Source organism: Ixodes scapularis, unplaced genomic scaffold, assembly GCF_016920785.2.
Source record: "Ixodes scapularis isolate PalLabHiFi unplaced genomic scaffold, ASM1692078v2 PGA_scaffold8__174_contigs__length_109621045, whole genome shotgun sequence".
In the NCBI taxonomy this organism is placed as follows: Eukaryota; Metazoa; Arthropoda; class Arachnida; order Ixodida; family Ixodidae; genus Ixodes; species Ixodes scapularis.
The window spans coordinates 18,831,664-18,855,994 of NW_024609883.1; the positions used below are offsets into that span (position 1 = coordinate 18,831,664).

Genomic DNA, 24,331 nt, shown 5'->3' on the forward strand with positions numbered 1-24,331 from the left:
AGCGTCATGTTTTCATCGTGTTTCCGGAAGTGGCCTCTTCACTGACGATGTCAGCAGCAAGAAAGTGCTTGTTTAACCCGGACTGGACGAACCCAAATATTTCGGTATATGCAAGTTGGATTAAGCCTGTGCAAAATGATCCTCACAGTGCTCAATGCCTTGTGTTGTAATGGTCTTATATATTTAACCACCTCTAGAGTGGTCAGGGAATTTCACCTGAAATTGTCAGGGAAAGCCTGGAAAAGTCGGGGAATTTCAAAAGAATAATTTACTAGACACCCTGAATATCCCGTTTTTGTGGTGTGCAAGGAAAACCAAAATTCTGAAAATGTTCTGTTGGAGTGCCTGTGGACACTCTAAATGTGCTGAGACATACTGTTGAAAAAGGTTTTCCTATGATGTAACATGTCCGACGTTTATTTGACTCGTGGTACAATGTCGAACTACCTCTGTGTATGACTTGTTTTTGTGCTCTACCTATTGTTTTTTTTTTCCTGTGAATTTTTTGTTTTTGTTCCTCTATCCACCCTTGAAAAGAGTAGACAGCCAAGGGGATGGTTTGGGTAATAAATCTGACAGGTTGGCTAAGAAACCTATTTTTTGGGATTTTTGACTATCTATTTGGTACAGTCACCTATCATAAATTGCCAGCTCCTGGGCGATGTACGAGATTATACCTTGACATGGCTTTTTTTTTTCCTTTCATTAGATCTGTCTGAATTTGGGTCTCATGGTGGTTGTGTTTCGTACAGGTCCAGCACCTAGCCCTTATTGGGGGCAACGACGAAAAGGACACCACACGCCGGATCCTCTGTGCCCTTGTGCAGCATGACCTTGCCCTCAGGTTGAGCTGGTGTGGGTCCGGGGGAAAGAAAGAAGCCTTTGGAGATCCCCAAAACCTGCGTACCGTCGTGCTTCGTAAGTAGTCCTTGAGCTTATTTAGGGATGCTGTGTGATGCAACGCTTGTCGCACAAATTACCTAACTATAAAGGCTGGCTTAGGCATTAACATTGGTTACATCAACAGTGACTAAAATAACGAGCGACAGAGGCACCAGGACAATTAAGACACTGATGATTTCCTGAACCCACTCGAATTGCTTATGTTGTTCACAGAATCCGCGAAATTAATTGGTCACGAATATGTCTCTCTGCACGATGCTCGAAAATATGGGCCACAAGGGCCCATATCTGACATTTTTTAGCAAATAGAAAGAACACCTTCATTTGAATATTCAAACCTGTATCCTCACTTATTTAAAAAACAACCAATATTAAAAAAAAAAAAAAGTACAGAAAGTAGTTTGTACGGTAACCAGAAACGGAGATCACATTGTATGCCTCAGCTTGAGGTACTTCATCTTGTCCCTCTTGCCTTGTCTGGACGCATTCTGAGCTGCAACAAGGAAATGCATTCTAGTAAGCACAAAGAAACGAATAACTTGATTTGTCACTTCGACAGTGTGCTCTGCGCAGCCAACCAAGTTCAGTCTGTTTTTGGAGAGGCAGGAGATGGGAGATACCTTACGCTGTTCGCCCTCAACTTATTGAAGGTGAAACAGTATGTGATTCCATCTTCCATTATTTCAACTAGGTCCTTGAGTGCCTGGGACGGGTAAAGAAGGCCTCCCCTGTCCATGTACTTTGTCAGGCACGACTCCCCTGGGAGCGAGGGCGAATCCTTGGGCTGAAGAAGCAACCTCGAACACTCTTCGCACTTGGTTTTCTTCAACATTTTGCGGGCAGCATAGCCACTAACATAGTAGGTTATCCGAGAGTCGCTTTTTAATGCAACCGTGTCACCGTGCTCTGGCAATGCACTACATGCTTTTATCATCTCATGAGCCTCGTTCAGGTAGTCCGCATCCAAGAGATCGGCCAGCTTGTTTTGCAGTTTTGCCGGGTCAGAGTTGCTGCGAGGATCAAGAAGGCTGTTTAAGAGTCCTTGTAAAATGTTGCCGCTTGTGGGTGACCGTGCTAAGCTGTAAAAGCTCAGGCAGTTCACTGAAATCAAGAACTGCGTCGGCGTGGGGTGGTCGTTGCAGCCTGACATCTGTCTCAAGATGCCAAACAGGTTCTCGATGGAGTCCTGACTGAGACGTGCGGTCATCAAATACTTGAATCCCAAAGTCTTTGTCACGTATGTCAGGAGCGAGAGTGTGCTTGCAAGAGTCACCCGAAAGCCTTCAGCTGTAGCTTGGCTCAAAAACCCCAGCTTTCCAATCAGTGGCTTCCCAGTTGTCAAGGTATTGTTGAAACCTCTTGATGTGCTTGACTTGTTCCATCTCTGGTCTCAAACCAGTTCGGCGGTGCCTTTGAAGTCATGGAAGTGATGAGGTCCCTCAGCATAGCGACAAACAATGAAGTGGCCACTGGGCTCCCAGGCCCATAACGGCTCTCCACTTCATGTCTATATACATAAAGGCCCCTCAGTACCTCGTCACTGAAGAATCTAAATGCAAGATTCACTCGCATCTTCTCGCATCCATTCGGCTGAAAAACAGCCATTGTTGCGTGCGGCATTGCTTTGAGAGGCACAGTACTTGCACTGTCGCACTTCCATGCTTCTTTTACGAATTCGCCGCTCACTCGTCCATCTGGAGTCTGAAGCCCTGTTGAAGATATAGAGTTTCGCACACATTTGGTGCGGGAAGTCTGAAATGAAGTGTAGATACCGGCTCGGGTCCACTGGATGTTGAACTTTACAGACTGTCTTCGTGAGCTTCCCGGCGACACCAAACATTTTCCACATACTCCTGTTCCAGGAGGCGGCATCGCATGTGATGAAATCAACAAAAAGTCCAGACCTCTCCGCAGAAATCACAGCATCCGCAACGATTCTGGACAGCACATCTGCCTTCACATTACCTCGTGCGCCAAAGACGCCGAGGATCTGCTGCCATTTTCCTGTGAACGGCTGAAACAGTACCACAAGCCCTTGTCGCAAGTGACACCTTCCTGACCCGCGGAGCTGTAGCTGCCGAGGTCAACAAATCTATCGATGAGTCCTTTTTTGTTGAACATCAGGCTTTCTGAAAGCTTCGTTTCATCAACAAGAAAGAAGCCCTCCGTGTCGCCGGTATGGATTGATGTCCTTTGACTTCTTGGCTATTGCTGCAGACACCTTCTCAATGAAGCCAAAGCTGCTTTTGTAGGTTTTGACGTATGTCTGTAGGCACGGAGGGCTTGGGACTACCACGAGCTTGTATGTTCGAATATGCTCGTACAGTCGAGGGCTCTTCATGTGCATGACAATGCACTCAAGTATCCATTCTTGATCAAACTTCATACCGTTGGTCCCCTTCCTCGTTGAAGCTTTGCAGCTGCTGCTTTTTGCAGCTGCTGCTTTTCGCAGCTGCTGCTTTTCGGACAGTCCTTCTATCTTCCGCTCAAAACTAGCGGTACTGGTGGACTCATTCTTTGTCTTTATCTTTTCAATGTCTTTCTTCAGGTTTGCAATGTTGTGCTTCTGTCGTCGAAGTTGCGCATTTTTTCTAATTACCTTTCGTGATGCCTCAACACGGGTCAGTTTTGCTCTTGTGCTCTTGTAAGAAGCCTGGTTCAACAGGAACCTGCATAGATATTTGCATTGCAGGCATCGCTTTTCATTTTGCGAAACTCCACCACATTTCACACTGTGAAGCTTGCCAGCATATATCTTGTGCTGTTTTTGTTTGCATCATGTCAATGCTCGTCACCATCTCGAACCCCTCACAAGGAACAAGGGTATTTATCTGCGAAAGCAGGTCCTTCACAGCATCAGCGCTGTCGACATCCACAGTTGTCACCACTGATCCCTGTACGTATGCGGTGCAGTGGATACTTGTCTCGCTAGTACAGCACAAAAGCAGCTTCTGAAAGCAGAGAGTTTCACCATTTGGTGCACACACTGAAAACGCTACGACGTTCGGTGCTTTTGGGATCGCGTGCTTAGCCCGGTATTTGCTTGGAAAATCTTCTTCTTTCATGCTCTCCAACTTTTCTTTGGTGCTGGGCTGCGTTACTGGTGTGATGTTGGCTGCAACGATGCGCTTGTCTTCACGAATGACGTCGTCCCTCTTTTGCTTTCGTGGCATGTCGCCGTTGGACGTCACCGACTTCCTCTTTGACAGCAGTTTCTTCGACAGGCACGCGGGGATGTTCGGAAACAAAGTTGGGATTGCATTGGCTGTCGGGCAAGGGCGACCACGAGGAATTTCCACCGTCTCGCCGTAAATGACGTGCGTGTAGTTGCGAACTATGAATCTCTCGTCAAAATGCCACAGTGCCTTCTCTGGCTCGCGCGGGCGCCTCATTGTCGATGCGCGCGCCACCTCTCATCGTCATGAAATACTAGCGCGCCTCCTTGCACGGCGCGGGCTAGGCGATTCTGACACCTCCCCCTTCTAGCCACCGTAACGTGTCCGCGAAAGACACCAGAGATGTGGAACGGCGGGAAGCGACCTGGTCCGGCTGGTTCCCGATTTTCCCACTTACTGGTGTCCGTTTTGCTGGAGTCGCGAATTACCTTCACACCATGTGATACATACACTGTTTCTTTTAGTAGGCTAATTTTATTCCGACATGACAGCACTAGAAATGTCAACACGTATTGCGCTAGTCCCTTGAGAGCTACGCGATGCCTATCTAACCTTGCTCTGCCAACTGGTATGTCAGCATCGAGTTCCAGTTGTCTAGTGACAAGGTGTTCATGTCATAGGTGGTAAAAGATTGGTCCTAATGCCGTTACCAAGGCACAGCTCAACAGCATTGTTCCAGCACTTGAATCAAAACGCGTGCATGTCCACTCCAATTCTGATCAGGTATTCACGGTGGCTTTTGCTGCCACTCTTGTAGTTCAAACTTATCTTCCTGCATGTTGGCCTTCACCTGCATCCTCAAGACAACAAATAATGCTGCTGCGACTTGTTTTCATGTGTGTCACTTTTCACATGAGCTGTGTGGGCTATCTCCTTTAGCAACAATGGTAATTCTGTTGGCTTCGTCGCAATTGAGGTTGTAGGAGGCGACCGCCGCTGTTGAGCAGGGCATACTTAAGCAGTGAAAGTGGACACTGCGCACCACTCACCACTTGCTGCAAGGCGCACCACAGGCGCATCGCGCAAATTTATCTGCATCGACCAGATCCGAGTGACATGACACCGCGAGAATATGACGTAGGGATGTTAGCACAGGTTACAATGGCTGCTGCTGCGCAGCGCCCATTTTCATTGCTCGTGTGTCCCCTGCCTCAGTCCAGCTCCAGTAAAGTTGGACATTCTGGTGCCCTTAGGTCATGCTAGCCTCAACATGTCTTTGCATGGACACGGTGCCGAAACAAGCGTTGACGGAAAGACTGCCACTTTTGTTTTGATGCAAAAGATCTGTGTGTTTCAAAGCATGCCGAGCTTCGGTTGGAGATTTGTGTTGCCAAAAACACTGTCGCCATAGCAAGAATCCGCTCCCGCGGTGATCGGGACATAGGAAGTTCACCTTTTCTGTTTGCTTCCTCTCAGTTAAAGGACACATGCAAAGGAAAAAAACATTTTTTTTAAACGGCTTAGATGGAAAAAGGACGCCATAAAACGATTTTACAACGAAGAAAAAAAATTTTTAGAGCTATATTTATGGCGCAAAACGAATTTGTAGTTGGCGCCCGCGGGCACCGCGGAGAAGTGGTCTGTATTTATCACGTGACTGGTCTTTATTTATCACGTGGTGCTTGCGTTCTTTCGGAAGCTTCCTATCGCCTCTAACAGTAACTTATTCATCTTTGTTTGAAGTAAAACAAAAAACTAAGATGAATAAGTAACTTTTAGAGCCCAAAGGAAACTCACGAAAAAGCGCAAGCAGACGTGATAGACCTGCGCGCCGGTCAGACGACGGCGGCGGCGCCCCGAAGCAGACGAACTTGTGCGGCGGCGGCGACGGCGGCGTGGAGAAACGCGTTGAAGCGGCGTTCGCACAACGCTCAGCGTGCGGCGGCGACGCAGCGCGGCGGCGCGCGGGCCTACCACGTGACCAGCGGCGGCTCCCGCGAGCGCCAACTACAAATTCGTATAGCGCCGTAAATATAGCTCTAAAAAATTTTTTTCTTCGTTGTAAAATCGTTTTATGACATCCTTTTTTCATCTAAGCTGTCTAAAAAAAATGTTTTTTTCCTTTGCATGTGTCCTTTAAGAATCTGTTCATGAACACTGATTTCTCCACTTAGGATGTTTGTAAGCTATGAATTTCTTAGCTGCCCTATTTATTTAAATATACTCTATTTACTCAAAAGTAGGCCGACCCCCAATGTTGAACCCCCCCCCCCCCCCCCCCAGAAAGGAAAAAATTGGAATATAGGTTGACTTTGTTTTTTACAGCGGAGCTGGTAAGGGCAAGGTTCCCAAGGAATGTTTCCGGTACAAAACACTTGTCAACAAAAACGCCTCTGGACAGCGACGGCGGCAAGCACACAACCAGTATGGTTGCCACCGTCGCTCGTAGATGGCGCCAACCTTTGCAGCTATAATAGAAGAATGGATAGTTGGGCGCGTTGGTGGGAATTCATCGTAGGAAACAGCGCGAAAAACAGACGACGACAAAGAAGAAGCACAGAGTGTATCGAGTACAGCTCCGCTGGTCTTTCTTCTTCACGAGAGTAAAAAGGCTGAACGATTTTTTTTTCTTTTTTGTTTTTTAGGAACAGGGGAAAGTTTGGACAAAAGAAACAAACAAACCTTTAATTACAGCTCTCAGCTTAATCACAGGGCGATGCCAAAAACTTGATCATCGTCAGAAGTTTTGGACGTGTCATCGTCGTCCGAAGCTTCGTCACCCTGGCAGACATCCTTGCAAAGTCGCAACAATACCTCACTGACACTGTTGTAAAATGCCGACAAGAAGAAATGAAAGAAGGTGGAGACTGGCAAAGTGACGAAAGACCAAATACAAAGACACAAGTAACGCTGGCAACGCCGCGAGCCGCCATGAGCAACACGCGGGCCGCCGCAAACAACAAACAAAAGTAACCTCCGTTTTTTGGTGTGTCTTTTTTTTTGTGCACGTTTGTGAGGGTTGGAGGGCAAAGAGCATGGCGCATCACATTCCCCCCCTCCCCTGCCCCCTTGCCAAGCAAGGGGAATGCTACAGGTACCATGACGAAACCCAATGCCCAAGAGATGTGCGCGAGAGCCCCGCGGGCGGGCCGTCAGCTGCTGCTGTTTCAGTTGTTTTCGTGCACCAAAAGCCTTTTGAAACAAGAAGTGGTGGTGCAGCTCTACAGCGACGGCGGCTCGGTGACTCGATAGCTTAATGCCCCCAGTAGGGTCACAAAATTTGGTCGCAAATGTAGGTTGAAATTCTTTAATCACGATTCGAGGTCGACCCTTAATTTTTGGCTACATTTCCAAAAAAAAAAAGGTTGACTTATATTCGAATAAATACCTGAGGTCTACCTTTTTTTTTTTTCGCGGATATGTTGTCAAAAATTAAGGGTCGACCTATATTTGTGATCAAAGAAAGTGACAGACATTCGTGACCAAATTTTGCGACTTTACCGATGGCATGCAGCTGTCGAGCCACCGAGCCAGCGTCGCCGTAGAGCCGCACCGCTTCTTGTTTCAGAAAGTTTTCCGGCGGCCTGACCGCGGTGGCTGCCGCTCGCACGCATCTTTAGGCGCCGCTCACGCATCCCCCTCGCCAGAGCCGTATATTGGGAGAGTCTGGCCAGTGGGTGGGGCGATGAAGGTGCTGGAGAGGAGAAAAGCGAAGGAAAGGGAGGAGAGCGGCGAAGGAGTGAGAGAGGAAGAAGGGAGCTAAGAGGAGACCACCGCCATTTTGGTGCAACACGCTGTAGGCGCTGAGCACTGTTGAAGGTACGCGTTGTCTGCTACAAGCATATCTTTTTTTTTTGCCCCAATAAAAGTTTGTGTTCAAACGTAGACAACTTAGTTCATTAGCTTTTTAAGCCACCGAGGAATTATATTATATCATTTCATTGCCAGAGCCTGCCAAATAAAAAGAAAGAACCGATAGTGGATGTCGGTCCCATGCATTCTGCTGGGCGAACGAATGGAAACGGCAGCTCTTCCTGCTCAGCTGGGAGCAGCCGTGAGTTCATGCACATACGCCTCTCGCTCTGCACCGCGGGCTGATTGGCTCATTGGTAGGGGGGCGTTGCTGCAGCAAGATCATAGACTGGCCTAACTCTTCCTATATACGGCTCTGCCCCTTACTACGCAAGGGGGGAAAGGAAGGAGACGGACGCAATACGCCATGCACTTTGCCCCCTTCCCTCTATTACTCTCTTACTCGCAAACTAGCACAAAAAGAAAATAAAGCTACGAAATACTGAGGTTATTTTTGTTTTTTTTTTGTTGCTCATGGAGGCTCGCGCGTTCCTCGCGTCTTTGCAACACCCCTCCATTCTCCCCATCAGCGTACAGTGCGGTGTTAGCTATGTGCTAGTTGAACCACTCATATATTTATCTTTGGTCCTGCAGTCTCGTTCCCGTCTATACCCAGGTGCAGGGAGTAGGGTCAGGTGATAGAAGGGAGGTGGTTGATTTGTTTGACGAGCGCACAGATCACACCGCACCATCACCCAAGAGGTGGGACAACGACCTTGCATGGTTGATGGAGTATGGCATCTTCGTATATTGGCTTCTTGGCGTCGCCAAGTCGCAGCATGCCAGCATTATGCCAGAGAACCTAAGCAAGCACAAGAGACTGCACGCAGCTGATCCGGGCTCTCGGTTCTTTAAGTTATACATGCATTAATTTGAGGCAGACTGGGTTCACTTGGAGCCACACTTTTGAGCGCCAAGATACCACCAGCGAGTTATTCACTAGGTACTAGCCAGAATATGCTAAAGGAGCAAGGTTTGAAGCCAGATTTTATAGCAAGAGCTAATTTAGCAACTTGTAGCTGATAGGAAGGTTTTGTAGCTATTTCCCTTGATTCCATCATGTGAATGCATCTTGTCTATTTTTCTGTTCTATGCAAACATCGCTTTCAGGCAGTGTGTGATTGTATAGGGGAGAGAAAGGTGAAACAAGTTTTGGAGCAATTTTTGGAGCCGAAAAATGTTATGTCGGTATTTTTTCCCACCCTGGTTCCAATAAGTTGTCAGTGCCATTACGTACCAAAAAAAAAAAAAAAACACACGCGAGTCTAATGCGCACAGATGAGGACAAGAAACACAGGCTTGCTGCAAAGTTAGGTGGGCACCAGGTACCTCAAGCTTATACGAGCTGGTGCCAAAGCGCAATTGTAGTGCAGAACCTTTTAAAGCGGTGATTCGAGAGCATGAACAGGGAAGCACGTTTTACTACAGCCAGACATCGATCGGATGCTCGTAGAAAGCACCGTGCAGGTCGAGAAAAAAAAAAAAAACTCCCCACAAAAGTGAGTCACAAGGTAAATAGTGAAATGATAGGAAAATTATGAGCAGCACATGCACGCCAAATACGAGTGTGACCGGTTCATTCGATTGCTCACGCACTGGAAGCATGTGTGTGATAACTAGGGTGACCATATTCCACAAGGTAGAAAACGGGACATCCCAACCAGGGGGAAGGGGGGGGGGGGGGGGGGGGGGCTACTAAAGAATGAGATTGGGAGAAAAGGTTTAAGGCAAGACACTGGTTCTAAAATCGACTTTTTTTGTTTATTAATGGATTATAATGAAAATCAGTGTGTATATGTGTTTTGGCTTCCTCTTTTCAAATATTCAATTAGTTCTGCAATATCTCAGTTACTTTTTGAGTTACGAAGAAAATAATGAAGCCTAATTAGGTCATTTTTTACGACTCATTAAGGAACTTTCTAATACGAATTTTTTTGCATAAGTGATATGGATTTGTAGCTAAAGACCTGCCGTGCAAGATGATGCTATTTATATTTTCGTAAAGATAGATCATTGTATAAAAATACTCTAATTAGGTCAACTACACTATTTACAAAGCCTAACGAGGTCACACTATCACTAATAATAAAATTTTGGGCCCATACTGTCATACAAAAATACCATCACCCTGCAGTTCACTTCTTTCTGAATTCAACGGTATAAAGTTTATAGAAATCCTTGAAGAATAATGTCATGAAAACAACCGTAAGGCTAGGCATGCAGACGAAAAATGCGAGGCTGAAAAAATTGCAGTTGCAGTTTTGACACTCATTGCATAAAATTGAGTAAGGGATCCCATGCAATAATGTTCAGCAATATGGAGCATAGTTCTATCTGAACAAATTCAGATGAAAAATTCTGCAATCCGTTCACAAGAACCTTTAAAAAATAATATAAAACTGATAAATAATGTCTGCAATGTAAAATAAAGTTATAAAAGAATGAGTAGACTCTATAAGGGACAACGGGAGGAGGCACCGAGGGTTGCACGTTCCGAAAGCAGATTTTGTTTGGCCCTGAAAAGGGCCTTTGTTCGTGTAGCACTTGAAAGTGGAGCCCCCTCACAGCTGTCCAGGACTGTAGTCCCCAGCTGTTCCGGTTTGGTGTTGCCTGGAGAACCTCTGCTTTGCATTGCTGCTGCTCTGGTGGGTAGCGTTGGCCTTACGCAAATGCAGATTGTCCTTCTCCATGCTGCGGCGTACAAGGCAGTCACCGGCAGCATAGCCCAGGCTCGCAGCAACGGACTCGCTCATTGCCCGCCTGCCCTGATTGTAGACGGCAACAGCTTCGGCAGCAGCCCTCTTGACGCTGTCCAGGGAGGCATTGGCGTTCTTCGAGGTTTGCGTCCAGATGACCGAATGCAGGCTCTCGCTGGCATTTTGTGTCTTGCCTTCGCTGCACCGTGCCAGCAGGTTTTCATCACTGAGCCTTGCAAACACTGGCTCGAGGGCGGCCCGCACACAATCTGGAAGAGGGTTCTTGTGCGCAGGTGGACACTCGCCATTTGCCAGGGCTCTGTTGAATTTGCACCACGATTCAGCTCCGTTGGGGCACTTCCTGTGGTCTGGGGCACTGTCCGTAGACGTCATGTGCAAGAGGGTGGCTTCCACTGCCCTCTTCATCCCTGGCACATTGTTACTGTTGCTCCTAAGGGCATAGCTGTAGTAGTTTTGATTCTTCTTGATTCGGTCCTGCGTCAGTCTGCCCTTTCCGCCGAGTGCTTCACCCTGGGCCTTCTTTTTCTCAAGGAGGTTGCGCAACGCAGCCCCCATCCGCTTGTGCACATGATTGACGCAGTCCTTTTTCTCGACCTCGACGAAGCCGTAGACTTTTGCCTCGGTCAACGCATGAAAGGTTTGGCTATCTCCATCCGAGAGAACTATGGTGTACCTCAGTCCGTGCTTGGCCAGGGATCTTTGAAACATGGTCAATGCAGCCTCCACTTCCATCCGACCTGAATTGCAATCTATGTTCCTCTGGCACTCGTGGGCTGCATACCAGTCGCCGTACCTCTCTTCCTCCGGCTCCGGTCCCAGGGCACACCCTAGGCAAAAGTTGGAGTACACCACATGGTCAAGAACTAGGCCGGAATACAGCTCGACAATGCAGCCCACACCAATGTGGGAGCTGCGTCCTCTCGTCATCCAAGATCCGTCAAAGATCACGTCGATGTTGCCGACAGGGTTCAAGAAGTCTGCATACAGTCTCTTGACAACTTCTGTGCTGGCAGCTTCACTTGCGCTTGCTGACTTTTCGCAGGCTTGCACATGGGTCTTCAGGTGTCCCTGGAAGGTCTTGTGATGCAGGCCGTGGTGGGACCAGTTCATGGACGCACAGAAGTCTGCGAGGGCAGTGACTCCTTTCCCAATTGACTGAATTCCCTTTGTTGCCCTCATGTTCACTTCGAAAGGAGTGATCTTCGCCGTTCCGGCAACTCTTGGTGAAGAAAACTGCTTCTTCTCGAACTCGCATGTGGCACAGACGAGCAGAAGCTTGACTGCCAAGCCATACTCCTTGTCCGTGGCCTTGCTAAGTGTCAGGGTTCCCGCACCGCAGCTTCCGCACTTCGCCTGCGCGAAGAGGTCGTTGAAAGCTTTCACGTCCACTACAATGAACTGTGTCCCAGCGTCGCGCGTCTGGCCTCCTGTGGTGACGCCGAGAAGGTCGAATTTGCGCTGGGTCGCCGACTTTTCCGATAGCGCACGCTTGCATTCGTCCGATCGTGCGACTCGTTGCGCCTGCTCTGCCGTGGAGTAATATGCGGTGTCGACACGATCCGCGCTCGCAAAGCTCGACAAACTGCCGCTGCTGGATGGAGTCACGATGTCTCCGGCTGATGTTTCCGGAAGATCCAAGGCATCCGGCGGTGCCGATCGCGGTGGCGCACTTGCAGCAGACAGCTTCGGCTTCTTGTCCCACGGTCGCTTCCTCTTCCTTCCGAACGCTTGCCGCGTGCTCAATTTCAACCGAGCGTCGTCCGGCATCTCGAGAACTCGAAGCGAAACAAAACAAAACACGCGCGACTTTGTAGGAAAACGAACCAACAATGTTCAACGCAAGCACGCAAACGGGAACCAAAACCTGCGCTCGACCACGGAGGAAACAAAGCAGACAAGCCTAAGGAGACGGGCCCAGGAGCAGACGACGCACCCCTCGCCAGCGCGGGAACGGAAAGGAGGAAAGGAGAAAAAGAGCGGAGGGGCGCGTTTAGGCCAATAGCAGGGGCGCTAGGCGCCGCGCGTGCTCTGACGTACGGGCACCTTGCTAGCCGGCCAATGAGCGATCGCAATTGGTGCCTTCGAAACCCGCGGAATGCGGACGTTCCCCGATGTTGTCGCGATAACGAATGGCATGGGGACGTGGGGAAAATAAGCGGCTTTTCAACAAGACCAAGATGGCTGCGACCCGACGAGCGATCGCGAAACGCGCGGGGCACGAAGTTCCACTTGTTTTCATTAAACTCGCTGTGTTAGGGCTATGCGGGGACATCGTAAACGTAATTTTTCGCATGCTTAGACATTGAATTCGACAGTGAAACTTTGCAGGCAGGTACCTTAGACTACAATTAATCGAAATATGTGAATTTTGAAAAACGTGAAATTTTGCGTTTTTTGACTATTTTAGGACCCGCGTCTCCCCTTAATAGAATAACTGCTCTTATTTCAAAACGGTACCATACTGCACTAAGTCCGGCTTAGGGAACAGTCACATTCAAAGTTCCGTTGCATGCACTCATTTGGAAGGTCCTGCTTCGGGTCCTTAGTTGGTGTGGGCTTATTTTACCATCGGCTGAAGTTTCCTAAGCAGGACTTTATCCTGCAAGACTCCGTTGTAAAAGTCAGCGCACTTATATGAGAAGTTCAACCGCACATGAGTGCTATATCCAGTAACTGAAAAACATATTTCTACACATGCATCTTCGCGAGAGAAATATGGTTTGTGGGCAAGAACAGTTTTATATATTACTCTGTGCGTGAATATTTTAAATCACCCACGGCTAATTTTTGTAAAATATGCTTGTAACGAGTAAGCATAGTTTCATTTTGCTTCAATTCGCTTGGTGCCAATTTCGAAACTATGCGCTCCTGCGTAAACGGGACATGGTTCTTTATTGGGACAAAAAAACGGGACGGCAGAAACGGGCCTCAAAAACGGGATTGTCCCAGGCAAAACGGGACGTCTGGTCACCCTAGTGATAACCGAAAGTACTCGCAGCAACGGCGCCATTCATTTTGACGAGAAGATTACGGACTCGAACGAACAATTACACAATGGAGGTGCTCAATGACACTTTTAGGAAAAGGTTTACTCTCAAAACGAAAGGAATATTTTTGTTAGCTCATCTTGATAGCCTGTGCAGCGTACCTCTCGCGGCCAGACAGCAAGACAGCGTGACAGCGCACCGGTAGCATGCAGTCACAAATGACAGCGTAAAGTAGTAGGAAGAGGGGAGAAAATAGCACGTATCATAGGTATAGAAGGGTACTACAGCTGAAAGCTTTGAATCCGGCGGTTGCTTGCGCCACCCTGTACACGTGCCGTGTACTTTACTACGACGAGATTGAGTGTTGCCAACCAAGCTCTCGTTTCCCGCTAAATCTAGCGCCGCCACTAACTTTTTTTTAGTTTTTAAATTACTTTTGGCGCAGTGTGGCGCAATTTCGACCAATTTCGCGTTTTTGGCACAACTAGGCGCAGTAAATTGGGTTTGTATCAAAATGGCACAATTGACGCAGATGTCACACCCCTGATCGTATTGTTGCCACCTTAAAAAAAAGGTTCCAAGTATGTTTATTGAACCGCCTCGAGTAGGGTGACCACCTGTCCCGTGACTCCCGGGACTGTGCCGCATTGAGGGCTCGTGTCCCGCGTCCCGCAAGAAATATAAAGTCAAATTTGGGGGTTTTACGTGCCAAACCAACGACGGGCATCTGGCGCGCCCCACCGGAGGACTGGGGATTACTTTGGACCACCTGGGGATCTTTTGACGTGCAACTGAAAGCTCGATTACCACGACGCCTTCTCTGCAATAACCCACAAGAAATACCAGATTCTTCAAAATCTGTTGCATTTCACAATGTTGTAACATTCATTACGCAAAATATGGCACTTCCGAACTACGGGGTGGAGGGAAGCGCGGAGGCTGCTGGTAAGCGTGTGAATCTTGATAGTATGCCATTTCTCTGATGGCAAAATATCGCAAGCAAAAATTGCTTGTCAAAAGTTGGGAAATTACCTATCATAATTATTTGCAAATCATACTGTGTCATGCAAAAGGGTTGTGGGAAGCCATTTTTTTTTGTGAAGACGGCCACACAATGCAAAAAGCCTGCAACTCCAAACGGTCGAGAAAAACAACATAATGTCCCAATTTTGTGTAGGAGCATGTTAGTATAAGAGTAAGTATAGACTGGAAACAATAAGCCAAAAAAAGATTTACTGCTGCCTATTTCCCTTTGATGCATTGGGGTCTGCTGCAGTCGATTTTTATGTTTTTGACTTGGACACCTTTAATAAAATATGGACCGTTGCAATCAAACAAAACATACTTTTCACTGTGAGTGGAAATATTTTAGCTTAAAGGGTAACTGCAAAGACAAAAAAGTTTTTTTTTTTGGACAGCTGAATTTCGAGAAGCATGACACAAAACAAACTTTCCGCAAAGAAAAATTAATTTTTTAGCAATATTTACGCCACGGGAAGCAATTTAGTTGAAGTCAAACTCTCCACATTTGAAACCCGCTCTTTCACCCGGGGCGGAGGAGAAGTATGCCCCGCCCCTCGCTTTTGTATTCGCTCTTGGATGGACCTGGCTGTAGAGTTGAACGACGTACGCAGCGTCTCGACTTTCGGTGCATCTTGTGTGCGTACCACAGCCTTTTGGAGCTTCTGTCTTCTGTGTAAACTGCGCACAAACTGGACCCTGAATGAATGCGTCAGCTTCTTGGCCGCTGCTAGCAACTGGGTCTTCTGCCATATGAAGATACACCGCGGAGGACGGCTCGCAGCAATGATGATGGCGCATTGCCTGAGCCTCCCAAGCCTTTGGCGTGCTTGGACGACACCTGCTGATCGTTGTTGCGATAACTAATCTGGCAGAACATTACACAGCACATCTCCAAAAAATCGAGATTTTCACGTGCAAGCAAAAATAAAGAAAAGCACACTAAGAAAGCAAAGAGAACACCCCAGGAAAACGAAAATACCAAACTGCTATGAAAGCCAAAACCTCGCATCACTTCCTATCACTAACACCTGCGACAGCTGCTAAAAACACACGACTTCACTTCCGGAAGTCTCGCTCAAGCACCTGGGTCAACAGCAAACACTGATCACTTTGGCAAAACGACTAGTCGAGGTAGGCGAGACAGGTGGGAGCAGAGACGGCGTCAACCATAGAAAAAATGACTCAGCTTTTTTTTTGCCATGGTATGAACCCAAACGACAGCGCCCGTCTTGCAAACCTTTTGGCTATGTTCCAAATCTTACCCGAGTAACCTGCCTCCTACGTCAGCGGGTAGTACCACGTGACATCGCGAGTAAACGATCCGCGACTCGATTTTGGAACGGCCAGGATAATCACCTGGATACTACGCGGATTGGCTTCGTCTTGGGCGACGGCAAAAAGAAAACGCAGCAGCGATGGCAGAAAATAGCAGACGATCCTTTTGATCATGGAGAAAGCAATCGAAGAACGGTAATGTTAATGACGACGCGGTGTATTTTGAGGTGGATCCACCAGCTCCTTTTACTCACCTTCGTTTTGAGCTGTATATTGAGCTCAAAATTACTTACTCCTTACAGCTAGATATAAAAAAATGTGTTTTTATTAATCAGCGCGATCGCTGCAATTCTAGTCACGGTGCCCTAAACGCATTGTAATTTGCACCGATTATGTTTTGCATAAATATATTCCACACGGTGTAGCGGTCCAGCGCGAGGGTGCTTTCTCCAGATTATGAAACTCACGTTCGCTTTGACGCGAATGTGATTACAGTGAAATTTTCGAAGCCTTCACTGCTTTACAAACGTTATCCTCTCATTACACACACTCTGGAGGAAACAAAAATATTACATTATCATATAACGAGTTCGTACATTTTCGGCCTTGAACGTGAGATTACGGCATCCCCCAACGCCGAGGACGAGGATGCGGAGAAGCTCCTGTTTACGCTCGCACTCAGATAATAACAAGTACACATTCCCGGGGAAGGTGGACGGTCTGGATGTAATGCAGTCAATTCCTGCGTTGACAACAGCAAATCGCAATAACCACACATGCTGCACCTAATTCTTTGTCATTTCGAACGTCCGCCACCAAAACCAACGTAGCAAGCGAGCTTTGACGGCTGCCGGCGCAGAAAGCAGACGACGAACAGATCACGTGACGTATTTACTCGATTTGATCCGACTTTACCCCCCGATCGAGGAGGGTAGCGCGAGTAATTACTCCGGAGTGAACAACCCGCTTCTGGAACGCGAGTTCTGACGTCATCGAGTAAGCTCGAGTAAGTTTTGGAACGCCACGGTACGAAACTTTTACTCCGGAGTTGGATCGAGTAAATTTTGGAACACAGCCTTCGTAAAGAATAAAAAAATGACCACATCTCCATGTGGTGAATGATGTTGATTGGGACGAAGCTCTGGTGGTCTGCGTAGGCAATGAGCCGCAGCATGCCAAGCCTTTCGTTCGTTTTCATCCACCTCAGAAAGAGAATGTGTGGTATGGAATGTGGTTATATACGCATTTGAGCATTTGACCACAGCGCCCTCTCCTGTATAGACGTTGAGCGGCTACATGCAACGTTTTATTCATGACAGAAACCCCAGCTCTTGAGTTACTACCACATCTCAAAGCCCCCACTCGTCCTGCAGTCGTGGCCGAGTGGTTAAGGCGATGGACTAGAAATCCACTGGGGTCTCCCTGCACAGGTTCGAATCGTGTAGACTGTGCAAACATTTTTTTTTCGTCTTTTTTTTTTTTTTTGCTTTACAGAAGCATGTGAGCTCATGAGCGCGATCACAAACACGAACACCAGCAAGATCGATGTGAGCACGGACGCTGCACGGACAAGGCTAGACCCTAAGGAGCTTCGCCCCTAATAATAACTCTCATCACATGGGTTATTCTTTAAACATAAAAAAATGCTGCTCAAAAGGAAATGAAAACATATCACAACAGTTTTTTTTTTTGTATTTATTCGTGCAACAAGCATAGCTTGATAGTTTAGATTAGGTGCGCTATTTGTGCATCCCGTATAAAGCCCAAAAGGGCTCCGGCTTGCGCATTCACTCTGGTCTATTTGTAGTAGTCCTCAGGGGAGGCCAGGTTGAGGTCTCGTGCCTGAGTCAGGGGTAGGAGGCGGTGCTGAAGATTTGGGCAATTCCAGAGAATGTGTCGGAGGCCAACTGCGGACGGCCTGGCAGAGCAGTAGGGGCACACCAGGCTGGAATCATTGGGGCCTCAGCCCCAGGAGGCCAAGACTGCTGGGGTCCGGATCTTTGCGTCCGGATCTTTGCGAGGAGGACCTCCTCCCGCCGGGGCAGGCCTGCCGGGAGGGGATGTGGGGACGCGGGAAGGAGCGCACGCGTAGCGACCCTTATGCGGGCCTTGCCCACGACGAGTGAGGCCTCCGGCTCTTCCAGTATGGGGCGGGATTAAGGGGAGGGGGGACGTTCAATCAGGGCTCGAGCGACCTGGTGTGTTTCGTCCTGGTGAGTACAGTGCAGATGGCCAGTGGTCGAGAAATCCCGTACTTCTTTACCAGATGTACAATGCAAGGCATGAATGTCATGGCAGATATGTAGCAGAGATTGCGTTGAGTTGAGGTGTCGGATGTCAGAGGCACAATCCGTGTGAACACGCACCCGAGTGACATTGGGCATCCGCGTTAGTGCTTGTATGGCGTCCCGAATACCATATAACTCCGCGATGAGGGGATTGTTCAACTGTTTGGCCATAGCCTCCTTTATACTGATAATGCCTGCCCAGTGGTTGGCTTCCCCATGTTTCGTCGTCGTTGCACCTGCTTCACATATTTGCTACTAGAGGCGCCAAAACCCCATACAAAAAATGCACACGACTCTTCGCTTCCTGCTGCCAGTCCACTGTGATGCCATTTGTGAATTGAATACATTCGTAACCCATGCTACATAGCAGGCGCAGGGCACCGTCAGTATAAATTTCATATATAAAAGAAGTCTTATACTTTCCTTTTAGCTTTCACGTCTTGGTTTTGTTTCTATGCTGAAATGTTACCAGACCTCTGGTGGTTGTCATATCGACAACAGAAATAGTCAATGCCAATTAAAAAGGAGACAGACAGGCTGGCGGACTTCCAAAACGTTGATACAGCGACCACTTAGTGTTTTATTGCTACTGGAGCAGAGCCGCAAAACACACGGCCCGTGGACTACATGCGGCAGTCAAGTGGTTTTTCTCAGGACCGCGAACGCGTCCCCGCTGACCGAAAACCTGCGCACCCGTCGGCAGCACTCTGACCGGGGATCTTGATATACATTTTCAATTTGTTTTTTAAGCGCACAGCCCCTTGATGTTTTTGACCGGTCTCTTGTGGTCCGCACTGTTTTTCACGTATGCAGTTCTAGAGTTTTAACGACTTCGTACATAGTGGCTTGCTGGCGAAGATCTTCTTGGGGTCATGCTCGTCAGTCAGGGATGCCGAGTAGTTTGTAAAAATTGACCTGAAATACCTAATACCTAGTTGCAGGAAATCTTTATAATGATTGACATCTTTCTCTACCTTTGCGTATTTTAGAGCGCCATGGTGTATAAGTGTATCCACCGCAGTATCACCAGCTGCATGCAACGGCTTTTTCAGCATATTTCGTTTTTTCTGTAAAATCTCTACGAAGTTCTTCCAGCGCACACAACACCCTCGCTAGCTTCTCTGATGGATAGTATAGTCCTCCCCTGTCCTGGTGCCCAAGGAGGGAATTACAAGGAGCCATAAAAGCCTGCTTAATGACCAATAGGAAGTGCAACTCGCGAGTCCGAGTTGCACATAGGCACACAACAGTAAGGTATCATGCGAGTTAGAATGCAGCACAAGGTGTCAGGACTAAGTACAAGGTGCTGATGTGCCCACGATCAATAAATGAAATGAAATGACCGCGCGTGTACGTGTGGCGTCGCGGTGTGCGTGCCACGAGCCGCAGACAGCCTCGTGCTATTGAGCTACGCCGGCAATCGCTAAGCGCTCTATCTGCCGGCCGAACGACGACCGAAAGCAGTTACTCGTGTCACAAAAAAAAATTACGTGATCAAGTGACCTATTTGATCACGCAAGGTCACGTTACAGCGTAACTTAACATAGGAAACTTACATTATCATGTAGCTTAACGGATAACGTAGCTTACGCTAGCTGCAGTGAACTGTAGCCGCAGGCAGCGAACAAGCGTCGTCTGCATTTCTGTATGGGGTTTTGGCACCCCTAGTAGCAAATCTGTGAAGTAAGCACGACGACGACGAAGAAACCATTGGGCAGGCATTTTCAGTATAAAGGAGGCTATGGTTTGGCATAGAACACCAATGTGTCAATGGAAGGCTGAGATGGTCAATGGACTGTGGTAGCGATGCCATGTCGGTACGTTGCTCCGACGGCGTAGAGATCTAACACAACTCGTCCGAGCGGGCGTGTGCGGACGGTAGCAGGCTTGTTGGTAATAATCGTAGTGTAGTACCATGGCAGCGGGGGAGCCCCAACGTACGGAAAACAGCGGGGAGGTTCCTCATACATAGGAGTGGTGGTATGCTTCAAATTGCGAGCTTCTCTGCGTTCAGTGCTAATATATGTTCATTAGAGTTTAGTTGTGCATACTCGTAAAGGTGCCAGGTAGGTGTATGCCGAGGGAGACCAGTAATCCCGCGAATGGCGTCTCTAATGACGATTTCGATAGTCTTCCACTGATATGCAGTGAGACGCTGGAACTGAGTTTGGTATATCAAGCGAAGTAGAGAGACGGACTTAACTAGGCGTTTGGCTACCTCAGTACCCACTTCGTCTCATCTTTTAAAGATGCGACGGGTGAGGTGTGTTGTAGACGCCGCCGTCTTGCGTGCCGCTTGAAGCCACTGCTTGGCTGAGCCGGACTGGTGGATGAGGAGTCCCAAGATCTTGGTTTGTGTAACCATCGCAAGCTGTGTCGACCCTATTCTGAGGGGTATGGGAGTCAATGGCAGTTTCTTCCGGGCAGCGTTGTTGCACACATGAAGGAATTGCGATTTCTCGGGAAACACCGTTAGGCCAAAGGTCTTTGTATGGCAGTCTAGTTTATTCAGCCCGTCCTGTAAGGCATTTTGTTGCACCTCTAGGGATGGGGGAACTGACCACATTGTGACATCATCAGCGTATAATAAAAAATGAAGGTGTTGTATATCAGCGAAAGCCCAGGCCAGGGGAAGGAATGCAATGTTAAATAGGAGTGATGCAAGTACTGAGCCTTGGGGCACGCCACAGTTTGATGGGAAATTTGGCGACTCGCCATATGATAGGCGTACGGCGAAAGTTCTGTCGATAATGAAGGCGTGGACAGCATTTATGACACGAGGTGGGAGGCCGAGAACCACCATTGCCTCCAACAGTGGGGCGTGAGCGATATTGTCATATTCCTTTGTTATGTCAGTAGCTACAAGTGTGCAAACCAAGTGGCCATAGGGTGACAGATGTAGGACTTCCTTTGCAAGGCGGTCGAGCCCATCTTCCGTTCCAAGATGTTGCCGGAATCCAATTTGGTTGGAATGATAGAGACAGTGGGCCTCCAGCCACCAAGAGATACGTTTAGCCATCATCCACTCATAGATTTTGCAGATGGTGGGAGTCAGTGATATAGGCCGCAGAGCTGTGAGGCCGGTCGGTGCCTTGCCCGGTTTGGGAATTGGCACTACAATCGAGTGTTTCCATGATGTGGGGAGCTCGCCGGCTTCCCAGATCTTATTGATCATAGCTAGCAGGTCTGTGACTGCTTCTCCCTCGAGGTTCTTGTACACCTCGTACGGGAGACCGTCATGTTTTGGAGCGGCGACTAGGACTCTGGATGGCGTCGTGGAGCTCAGCCAGAGTGAGGGGCATAGTGATGCCAGTAGTGTCTGGCATAGCCGTGACAGGGCGCGGGACCGACGGGCTGGCATGCCGAGGGAAAAAGGTATCCGCCGCGCGCGCCGCAAACTTATCGTCGGTGAGCCCCAGACGCAACTGAATGTTGCCAGTCCGGCCTTCAGCTTGGTGAGGTCGTTCCATAGCGTGAAAAGTCCGCCAGAGAGCCTCAGGGTGCTTCGGGTTACTCAACAAGGCACACCAGTCAAGCCAGCGTTGGCGTGTAAGTTTTTTCTCGTGGCGGCGTGCCTTAGCTGCCACGTGGGAAGAGGCTTCCCACGTGGTTACTCAACGAGGCACACCAGTCAAGCCAGCGTTGGCGTGTAAGTCGTTTCTCGTGGCAGCGTGCCTTAGCTGCCACGTGGGAAGAGGCTTCCCACGTGGCAGCTAAGGCACGCCGCCACGAGAAACGACTTACATGCCAACGCTGGCTTGACTGGTGTGCCTTGTTGAGTAACCCGAGGCACCCTGAGGCTCTCTGGCAGACTTTTCACGCTATGGAATGACCTCACCAAGCTGAAGGCCGGACTGACAACATGTTCTGAAGTTGGTGGTCGTCGGAGTGTAAGGCTGGCCAATGTGACCGCTTCAAGTCGCTGTTGCCACAGGCTGAGGAGGTGGGGATCAGGTGTTGGTTGATCACAGTGCACCGTGGTAGTCGTGGTGCACTCCAACATGGCTTCTTTGATGGCTCTCTGAACTGTTTCTGGGTTCTGCGCCGTGATGTTAAGAGATGATCGAAGTTTATCCCAATCGGTCACCTGAACTTGCTTCCGGAGGCGGTTATATGCCGTGGGGAACCATTTGATAATGATCGGGAAATGGTCACTTCCCCAAGTGTCGTCACTCTGTGACATATTTTAACAACTTTGTTGCACGCGATTTAAAACAGACGAAATAGCCGCAAATTAAGATCGGTCTCACGCAATGAGTATTGCTGTAAAAAAATCAATTTTTTTTGTAGCGGGAAATTATTTTTGTGACATGCTTGTCCCAATTAGGTTGTTTAATAAAAACTTTTTTTTTTTTGGTTACCCTTTAGTTTTTGCAACGCAATTTTCAGATTATTCTTTTGGGCAGCACAAGATATCAGGGTGTGCGTGTTGATAAATTTTGTTTAAAGGGAAGATGGGGCACTTCTACATTTGAGAAAAAACGCTTGAATTGCGTTCATTTGGCCTTTAGATTAACAGATATCAAAATTGTATTTCAATGCGACCCGCCGGAGAGCCATACGAGCAATTTCAAAATAGGACTGAAGCCCCGCCTCCCTAGCCTTGGGCAGCCAAAAGAGCCGTCGATGACGTCACGGACAGCGACTGTCTTTCGCGTTTTTCTCGCGTTTAACAATACTTACGCAGCAAATGGTTTGGGTATTCGGGTTCACGGGGTAAAAATACACTAGAATTCACTTCTAACTCATTTTTTCCAAGAAGCTCCGTAGCTTCCCTTTAATACTTTTTTCCTTCAGTTGTGAAAATACTGTTCTTATAACTAAAGTTATAAGAAACATCTTGTGTGTTCTTATACGGTTTGTATATGTTCTTATATGATCTTATTGGATCATATGTGTTTATTGGACCAATAAATAACTTATAAAAATAACATTTTTCACTAGGGTAAGCCTCCCTTTGACGTTTTGTTGAGTGTCCAAAAAGCAATTAGCACACTCCGCCCCCATCCCACCCCGCTCAAGGTTTGCGAGGAGGGTGGTCCGCCTTCCCCTGCTTGACCAACAGGACTCTGTGGCGCTTTGCGGTTCTCTCCGGGGCCGGGAAAAGATGGCTATTTTCAACTCTAGACCGCAAAGAGGGAGCTGCAAAACGTCACATTGATGTCACTCCTCTGTCTCCGGATTTCTCTGGGACCCGTTTTCTCCTGTTTTGAGGCTTGGTTTGGACCTTGCTTAAGGGACATACTTAAAAGGGCACTTTAAATGACCAACATGTCTCTGCAGCCTCTTTTCTGTTCTGTATGTAACTGATAGTATTGCAACTTGTACACGGTTTCTGCACTAGAGCAGCATTAGATTGAAAATCTTAGGAGTGAGGACATTCCTTATAGTGTGGCTATAATGTTTATTGCTTTTTGAATAGTAAATATGTTAAAAATAGTTATATGTTCCTTTTTTTTTATAGATGCTGTCAGGTCAACATGTTCTATGGCTACGAAGACTTCTGTTGAAACCACCATGAAGTCGTGGCTGGTCGCCGCACCGGATCGAAACGGCGGGCGCAGCAAGCGGCGTGCTGCGGGTGAGCCGCAAGAGTAAAAATTACACCCTAAATAGAAAGCAAACACGTAGAGGCAAGGAACAGACAACGAAGACTCTCAAAGTGACTATATTTTAATTTCGTCCAACTGTGTACAACTGGCTCAAAATAGTGAAACAGATAAAAGGCGAATCTGAAGTGGTGTAGGAAATAGCACCAAATTAAACTCACCCACACTGAAAATACTCGCACACCAGATAAAATATCCCTCACGTCGCAGAAACTTACAACTCAGAATCTATTTTCGTCTTCTTCCTTTTTCTTTTACCCGCGTTGAAGTTGATTATATCTCACTTTGTTGTCATCTGTACGAACCAAATGGCAATGTCTATCACACATATAACCCTCGAGTGTCAAGATATAACTCTCTTGTAGTAAGCATTATAGACGGACTACTAACACAAGTATCCCTGATTTTCGTGACGTTAGCTGCCTCAATGATCTCATGTGTTAATAGTTGTCTCCAATTACGGTGCTATTTTTGAAGTCCGCAGTGCACCCACAGCTACGACAGTGAATGCATAAAAGTGCGGAGTTTGCTATTCGGGTGTTGTTATGTTCTTTTAATCTG

At 47.8% G+C, this 24,331-nt stretch overlaps 1 protein-coding gene across 1 annotated transcript in view; it reads left to right on the forward strand.

Annotated features, from left to right (window-relative positions):
* LOC120837823 overlaps positions 1–24,331 on the forward strand; it is a gene marked incomplete at its 5' end in the record, with an annotated part of 41,013 nt that overhangs the window by 6,547 nt on the left and 10,135 nt on the right. Inside the window, 2 exons of the mRNA XM_040207435.3 lie at positions 753–918; positions 23,626–23,742. Of these exons, the coding sequence (XP_040063369.3) occupies positions 753–918; positions 23,626–23,742 (283 nt within the window). The remainder of the gene's footprint in view (positions 1–752; positions 919–23,625; positions 23,743–24,331) is intronic.